Source organism: Ailuropoda melanoleuca, chromosome 2 (assembly GCF_002007445.2).
Source record: "Ailuropoda melanoleuca isolate Jingjing chromosome 2, ASM200744v2, whole genome shotgun sequence".
Classification (NCBI taxonomy): domain Eukaryota; kingdom Metazoa; phylum Chordata; class Mammalia; order Carnivora; family Ursidae; genus Ailuropoda; species Ailuropoda melanoleuca.
In genome coordinates, this window is record NC_048219.1 from 194,845,364 (window position 1) to 194,861,841 (window position 16,478).

At 48.7% G+C, this 16,478-nt stretch overlaps 1 protein-coding gene across 11 annotated transcripts in view; it reads left to right on the forward strand.

The window, feature by feature from the left end:
• The window catches only part of AGAP1 (ArfGAP with GTPase domain, ankyrin repeat and PH domain 1), a 546,965-nt gene that overhangs the window by 436,170 nt on the left and 94,317 nt on the right, over positions 1-16,478 (forward strand). For 6 of the 11 annotated variants that reach the window (XM_034655451.1, XM_034655457.1, XM_034655448.1 and 3 more), the window contains one exon: positions 11,610-11,687. The exons of the other annotated variants lie outside the window; for them this stretch is intronic. In XM_034655451.1, the coding sequence (XP_034511342.1) occupies positions 11,610-11,687 (78 nt within the window). The remainder of the gene's footprint in view (positions 1-11,609; positions 11,688-16,478) is intronic. 11 annotated transcript variants of the gene reach the window in all.

Below are 16,478 nucleotides of genomic sequence, written 5' to 3' on the forward strand. Positions count from 1 at the left end.
CTGAGCCGAAACGAAGGGATGGACACTCAACCAGCCGAGCCACCCAGGCGCCCCGAGACTTCTAAAATACTGTAATTTTAGAAATCATTCTGAATTGTATTTCTACTACTTTCAAAAATATTTCCATACCATCTTAAGACTAATCTTCTGTATTTTTTTCCTTGGTAGTACATTTTTGTGAGGCCTGTGACTGTATCTTGTTCCTTCAGTTCCCATAGCATCAGGTCAAGATAACTGCGTGCACTGTGTGATTCGTGGTTTGTCACATGTTGATACCTGTTACGTTGTCCAGTTTATTGTTTAAGAAGAAGTAATTTGGAGAATTTCTCCAGCTTCCCCAGTGTAGTCAGTCTGCAAGATAACCAGTACAAACCTCCGAACTTGCTAACTGGAACATTCACAGCCCACTCATTCGGAAGGTTCTGGTCTTCCCTGTGATTTGTACCAGTCCAGTCCTGTCTCTTGAGATCCCCCTCCCCCGCCCTTCTTACTTTCTTCCTCAAGCGCGTGTGAAACACTGTGCACACCCACCCCCACGAGGTCCCTGGCTCTTGATAAAGAATTTCTTAGGGAAAAAGAATTTCATCTTTTTCTCTTCATTGGAGGTTCTTGGCCTTTGAGGTGGAACCCTTTGCATCCTCCTGTCCTTTGTGGATGAGTGGCTAACTGGGAGAGAGCAGTGGAGGCTCTGAGAACCAATACAGACGGTCACTAGGAAATTATTCAGACAGCACTTCAACCAGCATCTCCTTCACTCGTGTTTCTCATGCTGCTTGAGCCTTCCTTCTGTGGATCTGTGTACTTCACACGGTCTCGGTCTCGTGCACGCAGGAAGGGGAGGACGCCAGTGTGTACCGAGGCTGACTCTGTGCCCCTCTTGGTGTCATGTTCCCTTCACCCCTCGTGGCATCCCTGGGGTGGAGGAGGGGGACCATGGCCGTCCACCCCGAGTCACCCCTTGGCCACCCTGTGCCTCTGCCAGATGGGGTGGCCTGGGTTCCCGAGCACCAGCTTTCCCGCCTCACCCCTGTTTTCTGTTGTCCGTTACCTTACCTTGCACCTGCACCCCTAGGAAGAGGGCAGACATTCACCATGCCAGCTGGTTGGGCCACTGACCCACTGAAACCCACCACACCTTGTGACCACGTCTCCTCTATGAAGGGAACAGTCCGTTGCCATCCTGATACTTTTTTCTTGGCAGTTTGCATGTCCTGCATACTCCATAAAATACCACTTCTTTTCCCAAAAAGAATTAGAAAAAAATAAATAATAAAAGAAAACCCCCAAATAATGCATATGTGGTACAGATTTCTGTATTCCATATTCATTCACAAAACCAGTGGTTGAAAACCGTGAGGCCACGAACTCAGTGCTTCTGTGGAATGAGCCCCTTTCGTATTCCTTTTTCTCGCGGTTGGTTTGGGGTTTTTATATATGAAATGGGCTTCCGTGAGACTAGCCAATTGCACCTCACATCTTGTGCCCAAGTAAAATATGCCTATTGGGGACAATATTCTGTAGGCACACTTGTGATTACAAACTTGTTTTTCCTACGTAACTTTATCAATATTCCTCTCTGTAAGAAAAGGTGCTGATTTTGTCTCCTGACACTTGGGAATCAGAGCTCAGGCCTTCCCAGAGCAGATAACTTACCCAGCTGTGCCTCCCTGAATTTCACGAAACCACCTTAGCATGACTCTGGCCTTTAATTTTATGAAACTCTTCCACTTTTAGTTAAAAAGGTGAGTTTCTTGTGCTGATTACAAGCAAAGATCTAAATTGAGCATGGGAGCAAACAATTTTTCTCAATGGATTGAACTCATTTTCCGATTCTTACAAGTTAATCCTGAAAAGTAACTGGAGAATTGTTCAAACATGGTACACTTTTGTTAAATATATGTATGTATAGTTCTTTAGGGAACTAAAGGGGAGAAAACTGTAATTTCGAGGTCGGCAATTCCAGATGAAGCGCAAGGAGACAGTGTAGTATCCGCAAGAGCCGGCCTTGGTGAGCTGCTTCCTCTAGAAAGCATCAGTTCACAAACATACCTTGAAACTCACGTTCACAATCAGAAATTAAGCAGCACATCTCGGCACAACCGCCAGTGGGAGCAGGCTTTCAAGGTGTTAGGAATTTCCAGAGCAGGGGCACCTGGGTAGCTCAGTCGGTGAAGCCTCTGCCTTCGGCTCAGGTCACGATCCCGGGGTCCTGCTTCTCTCTCTGCCTCTGCTGCTCCCCCTGCTTGTGCGCTCGCTCTCTATCTCTCTCTATCTCTCTCTCTCAAATAAAGTCTTTAAAAAGAATTTCCAGAGCACGTGTGACACATACTGTTCATGCCACACAAAGATTTCAAATTGCCTTTAATTTGTAAAAGTTGATTTAGTAAGAATAGGTGATATATTGCAATGAGATCATCGTTTCCTCTGTACATATTCCAGGATAATCCTTTCCCTGGTAATGTTACTCCTGGCGTTTCATTCTGAGCAAACAATTAAAATGACTGGGGAAAAAAATTCATATTCCTGCACACAAATGCTTATTATAGTATTTTAATAGACTTTATTTCTTAGAAAAGTTTTAGTTTCTAGAGAAGACTTCTAGAAAAATTGAGAGCTATTGCAGGTAATTCCCAAATGACCTCTGCACATACCCATGTGCACACGTGAGTTCCCTTATTATTTACATCTGTAATTAGTATGGTGTATTCATGAGCCAACTCTGACACATTATTAACTTAAGTCTGTACTTTTTTTTTGGATTTCCTTAGTTTTTACCTGCTGCTGTCTCTGCTCCAGGATGCCGTTCAGAATAACACATGACACGTAGCTTTCGTGTCTCCTTAAGCTCCACCTGGCTGGGACATTTTCTGACTTTTCTTCTTGCTGATGACCTTGACAGTTTTGAGGAGTGCCTGTCAGATATACTGTGGGATCCCCTGCTGTTGAAATTCATCTGATGTTTTTCTTAGGATTAGTGTGGGGCTGTGGTTTTGGGGAGGAAGGCCACGGAGGTAAAGGGTCATGCGGGGGTGGCGCCTGGGTGGCCCAGTTGGTTAAGCATCTCACTCTTGATTTCAGCTCAGGTCGTGATCTCCAGTCATGAGATCGAGCCCAGCATTGGGCTCCACACTTGTACAGAGCTGCTTGTCCCTCTCCCTTCCCCTCTGCTCCTCTCTCTCTCTAAAAATAAGTTAATAAAATCTTTTTAAGTGCTGTTTTTACCACGCCCGTCTCAAGGGTCCATGCCCCCACTTCCGCTTGTGACCACCAGTGCTGACCTTGCTCCCCGGCTTGAGGCTCTGTTTGTCGGGTGCCCCTCTGTGAAGTTACCCTGCTGCCCTCCCCACTTCCACACTGTCCTCCTGGGGAGTAGCCTCTTATTCAGCTGTCGCTGAGGAGTGGGGAGTTATGCTCCTCTTCCTCTGGGGTCTGGTATCGACATAAATTATTTGGGATTCTTCTGCATGGAAGCTTTGTCTCTTCTCCCCTGTATTTATTTGCTTTTTCTGTGCTCAAATTGTTCCAGTTTTGGCCGTTGGAAGTCCTTCCAGCTGGCTTCTGTGCTCTTTGTCACCTGCCCCATGCCCCCAGAAATGTAGGATGGGCCTGCTTATCTGTCTTAGCGCTTCCTTACTCCCTCGGACCACACGATGCCCATCTTGTGCATTTCCTGCCCCGGTGCTAGAATGAGCCACTTCTCTGAGGAGCCCTGGTTCTCTTCGTAGGAGAGCGGTATTGGGAACCCAGATCTGTGGGCTAGATTTGCTTGTTATGGCAGTTGTCATTTCTCCTTGGCTCTGTCCCCAGACACGGCAGAGAAGAGAGATGTGTGTGTGTATCCTAACGTGTCTGTACGCATATCTATAAACATTTCTGTTTGTGACCATTTGTATCTATATTAAATCAAACAGAAGACAGTGTTTTTAGTAGCATCAAACTAAATGCTTAACAACAAGGAGCAGTTACAACTATGATATGCTAGGCCACGATGCAACCGTGAAAAAGGATAATTTTGTAAAGTATGGTAACCAAACGCCTTGCGTTCAAAAGTAACACAGGTCTCTGTAGAAGCCATACCTGTAAGTGGGGTAATTATGCACATGTATGGGTAAGAACTTTAAGGGGACAATGGGAAGGATAGTCAGAGGGCTCATGGTTTGTTCTTACCATTAAACCACTATGAAATTAACTTTATTTCTGCAATAGTATTGAAGCAGTGTTCCAGTATGTTCTTGCTTGGGGCTGGATAAAAGTGGGTGTATTTAAATTATTCTTACCCGAGAAATGAGAGCTTTGTTGGTTACTCTGCTGCGTGAGTACAGCCCTCTCCCAGGCCCTCCTGAGGTAATCATGACCTTGTTTGTTCATCACAGTAGCCAAGAGGCAAGCTGCAAAGTTGTAGAGTCCTGGTCAGAGCAGTTTTACGAAAAGCAGTGTGTCAGTGTTCCAAGGCAGCCATGTCCACAAAGGTTGAGAATTCTTCTGTTTTCCACCCTGGTCTTTATACCCCATTGACGAAACAGATACCCTCGTATCTCACAGCTTCCACGGTTTCTGAAGCTACAGATCAGAATTCTATTGGGAATTTCTGGGGACGTTCTCCAGAAATGCCAGAGATTGCAAATGTTTCCTGGAAGATATTTTCACTCGTCTTCTCCTATACAGATGGCCACGTCTAAGGGGACTGTGACGGACAGAGTCACCCTGAGGTGTCCCGTTTCACTCAGGCAGGTGCAGGAAGTCAACTACAAAGATGGTTGATCAAATGCAGGTCTGCCCTCGTGGAGGCTGGCGGTCCAGTGATCACAGCCCCTCAATTACAGCCCGCGAGGGAGCGCCAGCAGCCGTCATTCAATAATTATGCCTGTGATTAGTTGCTTCAACTGGTCATCGCCTTTGAAATGTGATAGTGCAATTTAAAGTTTTATTAAAAAACTATTTTTTCTGGAATTGTTGAGAAAGTATGTTTAAAAAAAAAATCCAAAGAAAAGCCCACAATACATTCTCTTGGAGGAGATTGAGAAGAAAAAAATGAAGAAGAAAGGAAAGCGGGGGTGGGGGGGATGAATGTTTCCCATTATCACTCCTTTCCGTGGCAAGAAGCTCAGGCAGCCTGGTGCCCAGCCTCCCCTTCCCTCCCTGCGTGGCTGGCCCCTTGCCTGCCGCCCGCTTCTCCGAGCCCGGAGCCGGCCCTCCAGGGCTGGTCTTCGGAGAGGGGCCGGGAGCTGTGTCCGGGGCATAGCCCTTGCCCTATCACTGCTAGCCCGTGTGAGCACAGCCGAACTGACCTCACAAAAGGTGTGTTTCACACACACATCGTTCAGCTCGGCAAAACCCATTGGAACCTCATTTTATCTTAAGTGAGGATTTGGTTTGTTGCTTCTTCCTGTTTGGAATGCCAGGTATCCAGTCCTATAGTACGAAATGCCGTTCACTAAGTAACTAGCCCTAGAAAAAGCTGGGGACCCAGCAGTGTGCACTGTGCCCACTGTCTGTTCTCGTAGTCCCATCATCCGTCCAGAAGAGAGTGAAGCCCATTGCCAATAGGATCCTAACAAGTCACCCCCCCCCAAAAAAAGCCTTTCCTTCTCAAAACGAATAGCTGCTCCATGAAGCCAGGGAAAGGGGTTAACGTCATGTATCGTGTGTTTCCTGTCTCCATCTGAGAATGTGCCAAACCCAAGACCTACACGCAGATTTCCCACGAAGGTGCGTTCGACTTCAGCTCTTATTTTATTCTCGTCCCTGTTGAAAGTCATCCTCTTGGCATCGTACTAAAATACCCAATTAATTTTGGGTTCACTTGAACCCTTGCTCTGCAGCACAGTGTGTTTCTAGGCCACGAGGAAAGCCAGCTCTCCACCTAATTGGAACTTCTGGTTTTATGGCGGATCCCGGAGCTTTCGCTTAGTTTTTATTTTCTCTGTTTTCTGGGGTTAATGGTATTTTCCGTGCGCATCTGCATTACCCGCTATGCGGAAGCCCTCGGCAGCTTGCCTCTCCCAGCCGTGTTAAAGAAGCCACCGCTACAGAAATTGTGTTTGCTGTAACGAAAGCCATTATGACTTATTGGAAATTGAATTAAAATTTTATAATTAAGGGTCAGTAACTGGATTTCGGGGCTTTCTTTAGTTGGGTATTTTATCTTCCACCTTCTGTAACTCCCAATTATGAGAAGAACGCCAGTCTTGCTAGAAACTGGTAACGACGAAGTTCTTTTGCTTCCTGAACATACGTCCTATATTTGCCTGGCCTCCGGTTTTGTTTAATCCTCTCAAAGGCCCTTTTAATGGACGTTTCAACATGACCACTTCTCTGTGTGGCAGCCTCTAGGAAGCGACCGTTATGTCAAGCCCCTTCACAGCTCAAGGAGTGAGTTCCCATCGCGTAGGAATCTTCGGGGTTGCATCTTATGGGGAAAAAAAAAAAAACTCACTGCCTTTTTATAAGAGAACAGAACATTTACACAGTCTTGTTGAGCAAATGAACGTTTAAATGGCCAGCACAAAAGAAATCTCCAGTCTCTAACCTCACAATGAAATCGCCACCAACAAAAGATCACGGGGTACCGTGTGCGTGAAACTGGGGGTGACACAGAACCCCAGCCAGACCCACGGCCGCCCGCGGGGGCTCCTGGGGGATGCTCTTTATCCGGCGTCCCGTCCCGGAAGGCTCCGAGCAACAGCGGCGCTCCCTTCTGCACAAGTGGCATTTATACCGATGGCCTCTTTAAAAATAAATAAATACACGTCTGGTGTGGACGGGGAGCAATGCTATCTGACAAGGTTATCATTTGGCTTCTCTAAGAGGTACAAGTTTACAATCCCTTGTATGAATGGAAGGGGTTATTTGTTTCGTTCCGAGACAAGACATTCTTAGAAATGAGTGACACACCTTCTCCGACCCAGCCCCTTCCTCCGTGTAGGTAAAAAGATCCTATTAGTTCTCATAATTGATTCTGAGGGCTGCCGCGTGCCTCATGTAGCGGGCCCTGCTCGGTTCACGCCAGGGATGTAATTCATGCGAACTCGAACATCCAACATGGCTGACAAGGCCTGGACATACAACCTCACGGCTGCATCATTTTTTAATCAGCTATCTGAGGAATATTTATCTAATCAACAAAGAGCGCTGTCAGAAGGAGACCAGAGGTGACATTAATATAAGTCTGTGGTCTCCTGGTACAACGATGGAGGGAGAGTTGAGGATAAAACCCTGCTCGTCTGAGCACACCAGCAGACTAAGCGGTGGTTTTATTCCACTTCTAGAGAGTTACTCAGAAGATTTTCCTGTTGGAAATCTGCTGTGCGTGATCAGTTCTCGGCCAGTCATTCACATGCTGTAGTTAAGGGGAAAAAAAGAATTCTTTCTTAGAGAAACAGAATAACAAATTTTCCTTTAAAATTTTTAAGTCCCTCATGATCATGTGAACTCCTATGAAAAGGTATAGTTTGCAAAAATAAGGAGATGTGTCATAATTGGGAGCTGTTAACTCTAAGTGATGCCAGCTACTCTAACTTAGTAGAGAGCCACAATTTGCACATTTTCCCCTTGGCTTGCTCTCCTTTGAAAATATCATGACTGTCTGTTAGTAATTACGAGTTGAGTGTATTGTGCCATACCTCATTTTGGACACCGGGACAAGAATTCATCATTTATAACTATCAGACCTTTCCTTAAAGAAATATTCTGTGAACTGAAGTTTATGCCAGCCTCCCTTCTTTAGATGTATGACTCAGGATAAGCAGCATTTGAGACCCGGATGAGCTGGGTCACAACCACCCCACCTTCCCACGCGATCACCCACTACTGAAGAAAATCAGTCACCTCCGAATGTGGATCTCCGTGGGGCAGCTTTCAGGACGGGCCATGTTACTCGACCTCCAGAGCACGTGTGCTCGTACACCGTCAACGTTGGGATTTGGGTACCAGAGCTACCACAGTCACCTCTCTTTGCCTTTGCTTGTAATTCAGAAATTACCTTAAGATTCACTTGGCTAATTTGAGTCAGTGCTCCTCTGCTGGTGGGCTCTTTGTTAATTGTAGAGGGAATTTGACAATGCCACTGTTTATTAAAAGGCGGCAAACTTTCTGTCTTAGAGTTCAGAGGATGAGTCCCTCCTCTCTTACCCTGTCTTTTTTAAAATGTTGATCTTTTCATCCTTAGCAAACACGTTCCAGCCAGTTTAATGACAAGTTCCACAACCTTCTCTGTTTTAATTCTCAGCCATCAGCCACGTGTCCCCTGTACCACGCCTTGGCTGTGGCGTTCAAGTCACACTCTGGTATTCGCCGTGAGCTCATGGTTCACGTTTTGATGCCATCATGGGGAGAATGCCATTGGTTTCCTTTCCCCAGGCTCCGCCAACTCTCCCCGGAGGGCCGACCCGCGTTGGGGTTCAGAACGTCCCATTTAATTTGCAGACTGAAGTGGGAAGAGCTCAGTCTGCGTTTGGGCTGACCGTTAGTTTGCATTACTTTTGAAATTATGTGTTGTCAGCCTGTACGGCCTTGGAGATTTTCATTTATGTTCTCAACATTTAAGACCGTGTGGAGACATGCCGTTCAAACAGCCCTGGAAGGCACTGAAAACCCTTGAGAAGAGACACTTGCGTATCTAGTGAGCACACCAGCAGAGTGGAAATCATCGATGGGGGCTCACACCCTGCCGCCCTTCTGTCCAGTGACCTGAAGCTCTGGTGCTCAAACAGTAGTTTTGTGAAGGAACGCTAGGGACAAAATCGAACAAACCAGCCTGTGTTTAAATGGAAGACACAATATCCCTGAAAAATTTAAAAAAAAATTTTTTTTTAAGTAAATTTTCTCATTGAAGTAAAGATAACTCAGAACCTTTAGACGTCTGAACTAGTCCACGGGAAGCCCTCAAGCATCACCACCTTTTGCAGCGGTAGTGCCCATGGCGTGTTGTGGTGGTGTGGATGGAGGGGGATGGCGTGGAGGGGACGCCCGGCCGGCGGTGGGCGGGCTGCCGTGCTCCTGCATCCGCCCGGCGCAACATCTCCATGTCCTTTAGAAGGGAGCCCAGGCAGGAGCACTGTGCGTACCCGGAGATTTTATCGATGATAATACGGCTGTATGTTCTCTTTGAGAAGCTTCTAAACAAGTGGACCCAGAGCAGTCAATGCCCCAGGAGACAAATGCACGTATCGGGACCTTGGTATCCTCCAGAAAAAGTCCATTTGTTTAAGGGGAAGAAAAAGGCATGACATTTTATACATTAAAATTGATTATTTCATCAATAGGTTAATAGAAAACCAGACTGCGAGCTCACTTCCTGCTTATACATCCATGCGGTAATGGGAGATCGGAGCATGAAAAATGCAGGGTATAAAGCGAGGGAAGAGGTTCGCACCAGAGCGTCCCTCCCTCCCAGAGGGTGCCCAGCCTAGACCTGCCTATTTATATGCAAATGTTTGAGAAAAAGGTAAGTTTCATGCTGAGGACTGTGGCCTCTTTGCACCTACTACTTTCCGGAACTTGTGAAACATGGGCCGAGACACCAGGGCTTCGTCTGTTGGAATAATTAAACACACAATTAATTCTACGAAAACGCTGGCTATACCTGAGGAAGTGGATAAATATTCATCAAACATTTCTAAAGCAAACATTGGAGAACTGTGACTGGTTTGGTGTCCCTTGTCTCGAGGTCAAGGCGTCTGCATGGCTGGGTGCTGGCAGCTAGCGCTCTTTGCCAGGCGTGCTGTTCCCCGGGACAGACCCCTTGTAGGTGGGTGATAACCTTGGGGGTGTAGAGGTGAGGGGGGCTTCTGCAGGCATGCAAGATTAAGTCCAGACCCATCTCCTGCGGGAGGGCCTGAGTCACCAACCTTTAATGCCCACGACTTTAGAGATTACATTTCTTGTTAAATTATTTGTTGGTTTTCAAGCTACAAAGTCATTCTTAGGTGTTTAGTTACGGCTTACTCTTTTCTGGTTTTAAATCAGTTGACAACTGAGTTACGGCTCGTTTTTTGCTTTCATCATTCACATACAGTTTGCATCCTGAATATACGGTATGTGTTTCAGAGTTGCACTTGCTTCCTTAAACGTCCCTGTTTCTTACACGTAGCTTCTGTCGTCCCCCTGAATGAATCCAATACGCATGGAAGTGCTTGAGATTCAGATCCGTAGTGCGACTCCTTGTGATGACCTGGTCGTCACCGTGGGTCACGTGCTGGCCGCCAGAACTTGGTGCACCCTTTGAGATGGAGCACTTGAGCTCTGGCAGGGCGGTGGGCAAGCACAGCCCACCCGTCGTCAGTCAGGAGTGCGCTGGGGTGCCAGCCTGTTACCCTGTCTCTGCCTCGGTCCGTGGGCCACGGGGTCGGCCAGTTTCCCGCGGTGAGCTTTGGACACCTGTGGCAATGCAAACACCTGCCCTTCCCGGGTGAGCGCTTCTTCCCTACCCGCATGGAACAGTTACCCAAAGAGGGCCTCCTGGCAGGTTGGACCGCGTTCCTTTCCTGGCTGTGGTGGTGGAGAGAGAAGGACGGTCCGGCGTCCCTTCTTCAGGAACGTGGGTGGCCGGCCTGCCCTGAGGCACTGATATGTGTGCGTGGGGGGGGCACGCAGCCCTTGGGTCCGTGGCCGCATCTTCAGCTACATCGCGTGAAGACCTGCACCGCAAGGACCTCCCGACTTGGCTTCTCGCTGTTTATGAAACGTCTTCTCCGCAGGGCTGGCGGGAACCAGCCTGTCCACTACAGGTGTCTGCTGTCCTGATTTGGGGGGGGGGGCGCAGGTGAGCTGAGAATGCGTCCCTGGAGCAGAGTGTCTGAGAAGGCCGGGGACCCCCCTACCCGCCTCCCCAGTCATTGCTCACAGTGTTAAATTCGTTCTGCACGTCATTCCCAAACCCAGGGTTCTTCTGTGGGTAACTCGCTGCTGTTTGTCTTTTTTTTTTCTTGGACTCTTTCTCGGGTGAGCTGAGAGCTTGAGGCACGTGTTCTCTGGGTTCCTCGGAGCTCCATTCAGAGCCTCCAACAGCCCCCAGAGGAGAAGGGACTCCCCCCTTGGACAACAGCAGGGTGCTAGCAGTTTCGCTGGTGCAGGCTACCGTCCACATCAAAGTAGGCGTGGGGAGAAACCACCTCACCGTTGACGGTCCTGGGTGTTCTCGACCTACCTTCTGCACCATACACGTGACCTGCTCGCCACCGGGGTCTCTTGATTTGACCTGCTCCCAGTGTTTTGCCACATCAAAGGGCTTATGGCTGCTGGCGTCCTAGGTCCTTCAAAAGTCGCCGCCCGTCGCCAAGGAGAAGGCCGGCGTGGCACCGTTTGGAAGAGCCACGTGTACAACCCAGCAGGGCAAAAAGGATGCATGGACTTCCTTGCCTGGTGGTTTGATTTTGTGCAAACCTAATGACGCTGGCTGACCCGCCCCTGCCCCCTCCTGAGCTCCGTGGGGGAGCGGGGGTGGGGGGGTGGGGCTCGAGGCCCAGTGCGCACCTGCCTCCCAGGATGCCCGGCTCGGGGCTGACGTCACAAGCTGCTTTGACATTTCTTTTCTCCCCTTTTCATTTGTTTTCTTTTCCTTTTTGTTTTCTCTCTTTCCCCCCCTCCCTCCCCCTGCTCTCGGGATGCAGCCAAACGCAAGGCTTGGAAACTAAACCGTGTTGGTAGCCTGCGAAATATTTACAGCAGCAGCAGCACCAACACCGAAGGTAACGCCGCGCGCCGCCCGGAGCCGCATGCCCCCTCGTTGTGTTCGCGGACTCATCCCCGCCGTCTCTCCATCCCCCGTCCGTGTGCTTGGTTTTGCCATCCATGTTCCTTTCAGCTTACTTAAATTTTGACCTTTTGCTTCAGTCCTAGAGTAGCGATGTTTAAATTACTTCAGAAACCTATTTTCTCCTCTTTTTTCTTTCCCTTTATACATGCGGGCACTCAATGTAATATTTCCCAAGTTATTACAGTTTTTAAAAGTGTGAGTATCAGGTGTAATGATCTGTAGCCAAATACAATAGTGTGCCGTGACATTTAAGTAACAGTCTTAATTTGTTTTGTGGACGCATACGCCGTAATGCTCTGTGCGGCTCTAATCCAGAGGCAGCCAGGCCCGGGTCATTTGCATGGGCTGCTATTGCTTGTAAATTCAGTATATTGTTGTGTTTCTAAAGGTCGTCTGGTGCCAAAGTTCACAAATTGACTTGCGTTGCTTTTTCCAGCGGAGACAGTCGCTACTGCTTTTGTATAATAGCAGATTGAATTTTTCCCACCTTCATTTGAACAACACAATTATAAATTGCCTTTTTTTTTTTATGATTACAAATGTCAAGGGTCAGAATTATTTTGATGCCAGGCAAAGGAAAACCACCATCAGCCCAAGCGCTTGTAAGGGAGGCTGGTGTACAATGCGTACGATGCAAAATAGGTCACAATCCAGCGATCTTGGTATAATAGGGGGACATTTTTTTTCACTTAAGTGCAAGCCAAATGGGTCAAGTAATCGCAAGCTCGTGCCCTAACACTAATTGACTTATTTGGGGATGATTATAACTGTAATATTTTTCTTAATGTCACTGTTTTCTGGGCTGTTGATTTTAGCGATTGCCAAGCAGTGGCATTAAATCTCTTGTAAATTTTAAATTGCACACTATTTCTGTAAACAAGTCCCTCTCTTCACATCCCGATCATTAACCTTTGCTGATTTATATCACCATCCTCTTTTTCTTCCTTCCACAATTACTCCTGTCTTGCCACTGAAAGCCCTGCTCTCAGCCAGAAAAAAAAAAAAATGAATCTGGAAAACAAAAGTACATTTTCACGATGGCTTGTTAAAGACCTATTTTTTAATCATAATTTTTTTTCATTCCTCAAGGGGAAATTGTTGTCTGTTAAGATACCAGTGGAGCTTGACCCCCTTGGTATCTTCTTTCAGAGCATTCATTCAAGAAAGACAAAATGAGAGGGAAAATAATAGAATTTAAGGAACAGTCACACGCAATATCATTTTTTGTCGTATTTTTAAGGGTGTTAAATATACTTGTTCACTATTTTTTTAGTGTTAGTTTTTCAACTTAGGCTGCATATCATTTCTTTTCCCTGTGTCCTTTTCAAATATGTTTTTCTTTTGTGTGTGTGTATGCATTTGTCACAACAAATTTGTTTATTGACTTCCGGCCTTTAAAAAAAAAAGTAACGTCTGGTTTTCCATGTGGTCGTATACAAAGTTGGGGGACAGTGAGGAGGCAGGCAGACAGTTCCCCTGGGACTTGCTGACGGCCCTTCCTGGAGACACTGGTGGGCTGTAACCCACGACAGGTGTGACAATGTGCGGAAGTGGGAGCTTCTCACCTTGACCAACCAGGTAATCTGCGGCGTCTGCCCTGCCCAGCTCCCCTGGCTGGGACCGCACAGTGATGGGCGCTCCTCCCTGGAGTCTGTAAATACCAGAGAAGACTGCATCACAGGGCCCCTCGGCCAACTGCCAACAGCTACTGAATGCAGTCCTGGGGACATCGGAGCACATAATGACCACAAGGCCAGTCCTCCCTCCCATTCTCTCTCATTTCCATTCAGCGTTGAGTTACGTCTGTGCATCTTCAATTAAGTGACATGATCGTTCTTCATTTACTTTGGGTTTAAGATTAATTCTGTATGCACACAGGCTCATTTCATACCACTTTCAGTCGTGTATTCCTGAATCCGTGTAGTTGTATAAATTATCAAAATGCCTTTCTGACCTCCAGTCTTTTGCTGTGTGATGTCATCACATACTCTCTGTGTATGAAGTGATCCTCTATGAAAATTCATACCCTGAACATTCTAAGGTGTGTCGTCACCTGAGGCCTTGAGTGTTCCACTAAATGTTCCCGTCCCCAGACGGAGTGTGATCTAAAGCAGTCCACTTGTGCAGTGTATTCAGAGGTGCCCCAAACACCAAAAGCACAGTTGCCTCCTGAGATCCCTGGGGAAACAGTTGGAACCTGAGTTTCAGGAATTGGGGGAGGGGGCACGCACTGTGAGCCAGGCGCCGTGCGAGGAGCGCGTCCGCTCCTCCAAGCAGTTCTCAGCGTGACCCAGGACAGGGGCACCCACATCCCCCTTTCCAGATGCAGGGAGTGCAGCTCATGTGTTACGGGCTTGCCTGGAGACTCAGGTTGGTGGGAGACAGGCAGGACCAGGATTGGGACTGGTGATCTCACTCCAAAGCCCTTTTTCTCCTGTGTCCACTCTTTGCTGACCCCTGGCCTGCATTATTTTAGCAAATCTACACAGTACTCTGCTGGTAGGTATCCTGTTGGAGACGGGAAATTGGAGTTCTGGAGGCAGAGTGCATGCCCCAATGGCTCAACTCCAGGACCTACTCCTGGATCCTCATGGAAAAGGTCCATGGATAGAAATCGGGAATGGATAAGACAATTATCCAGAACTAATGACGGAAAGACAAGAGATTAGAAAACAAGCAGAAATATGCTCTCTTCTACTTTCTTCCGTCCATTAGGATTAGTACCTCAGAAACTGAGATGGAAACCTGAATTTTATGTATATGGATGATATTGGACTAATTTTTACATCTCCGTTACTTTATAAAAATTCAACTCTTTGCCAAGGTTGGTGAAATTTAAGTTCCTTCAACAAGAACGAACTTTCATTTTGCCGTCTCAGAGGTTTGTGAATGGGATGGAAGATCTATTGATGATGGATTCTCCGGTTCATCGCGGCCTCTGAGCCCAAGGGAGAGCCATCTCCACTCAGATGGCTAAGGCCAGACTCGGGAAGGTTCAGGTCCATGGCCAGCGTGTTTCCGAGGAGGAACAGCGAGGGCTGAGAGAAGGATGCTGTGTCAGGGATGCGGAAGGAAGGCCTGTCGGACTGTGTGAGCAGCGGCACCCCGGAGCGGGGCCACACAGAATCCTGTGCTGTCTTCCCCCGCACACCCAGAGACAGGTGGGATTATCATCCCCTGCGAGACCGGGGAACAGAGGGCCTCTTCCAGGACACGTGACAGAGCATAAATGGATAAAGGAGAGATGTGTTGGGGAACAAGGGGTGTTTCTCGGGGCGCGAGGCCCACCCACATTTTGTGAACTCAAGCCAGGACCCAGCCCAGGATCAGTACTAGCCTGAAGACCTCATTCAACCCCATCGCAGGGCACATTTCTGTGTATCTGGAAATTGCCCCAGAGACGGGCCTGTGAAACCTGTTTGCACTGCCTCCCTGCACCACAGTGGGCCAGAAGGAGGGACCCAGAGGTCCCAGGCACCGTGGTCGCAAACAGGCCGCACGTGGAGAAACACAAGCCTTTTGGAGAGCACCAGCCAGCACAGCTGCTCGCCTTGGACCTCCATCGTGTCCCTCCTGCACGGGATGGCCAGGGCGGTCCCGGTCCACATGAGCAGGACTAACTCTGCGACCGCCCTGTCCACCACCCAGTGCTCCCGGTCACAGTGCTGAGAAAACCATCTCCTTCAGCTCGAGGCAAATAGATGACAAGCGCATGCTTACACACTCCTACCTGAGACAGTGACAAGCTTGCTGGGGTCTCGGGTCCCTGCCCTGTGTGGGTCCGGGGCAGAGGGAGAGGGGAAGGGCTTGCAGGTAGGCTAGGGATGCTGGACGAAGACCCTGGCACAGAGTGAGGGACGATTCATTGCAGAGGAGGCCCGTGGTGCCCTGCGGGTTAATGGAGAGTGAAGCCCCATGCAGTGGAGGGGGTCGGAAAGGCTTCACGGTCTGGGATTCAACAGGAGCCACAAGGGACTGCTGCACTGAACACTTTCCTGGCATCCTGCGCTGTGACTCCCAGCAACCCCCAGGGTGGTCATATCCTCCACGTTTGACAAAAGGAGAAACTGAGGCATGGGGAAGGGCGGTCATGTGCTCCCAGAAAGCACCCTGGCAGGTGGACACTGGGCTGGGCACTGGGGTCGGGGCCACAGCCTGAACCCTGGACGTGGGTCTGTAACAAGTGTGGGGCACACGGAGGCTCAAGCAGAGAGGTGTGGACACCCTGCTCGGCCATGACCTCCGAGGACTGCGCTCACCACAGAGGGGACAGGGCTGCTCTGCCGTAGAAGGTGTGACCCGTTGTTGTGGCCCGTGATCTCTGGATCCAGCCCTGACCAGGCGCCATCACCCGAGGCTGCCTTGGACACTCAGACACAGGGCTCTGCTGTAAGTCACTTTGGATACTTCCTGTCCCCCGTGATGATCAGAAGTTCTGCAGACTGTGGGTTTTAAGTGGCGGTGTGGACCGTGCTTCTGAGTCCAGACTCTTGAGCCAGATGGTCTGGGCCCCATTGCGGAGTCTCCACGGCACCTTGGTCCCCCTGTCTGCAGGCTGGGGAGTCAGTGCGTCCACATCTCCAGAGGCAGGTCGCTCGGCGTCCACACCGGCCGCTGCCGGTCCATGCCTCGCCTCAGCGCCACAGAGCCTATCATCAAGGAAAACTCAGAGCTTGAGAAACATTGACGTGGCGAGGAGATTCAGCAAGACATGTTTCCCTGA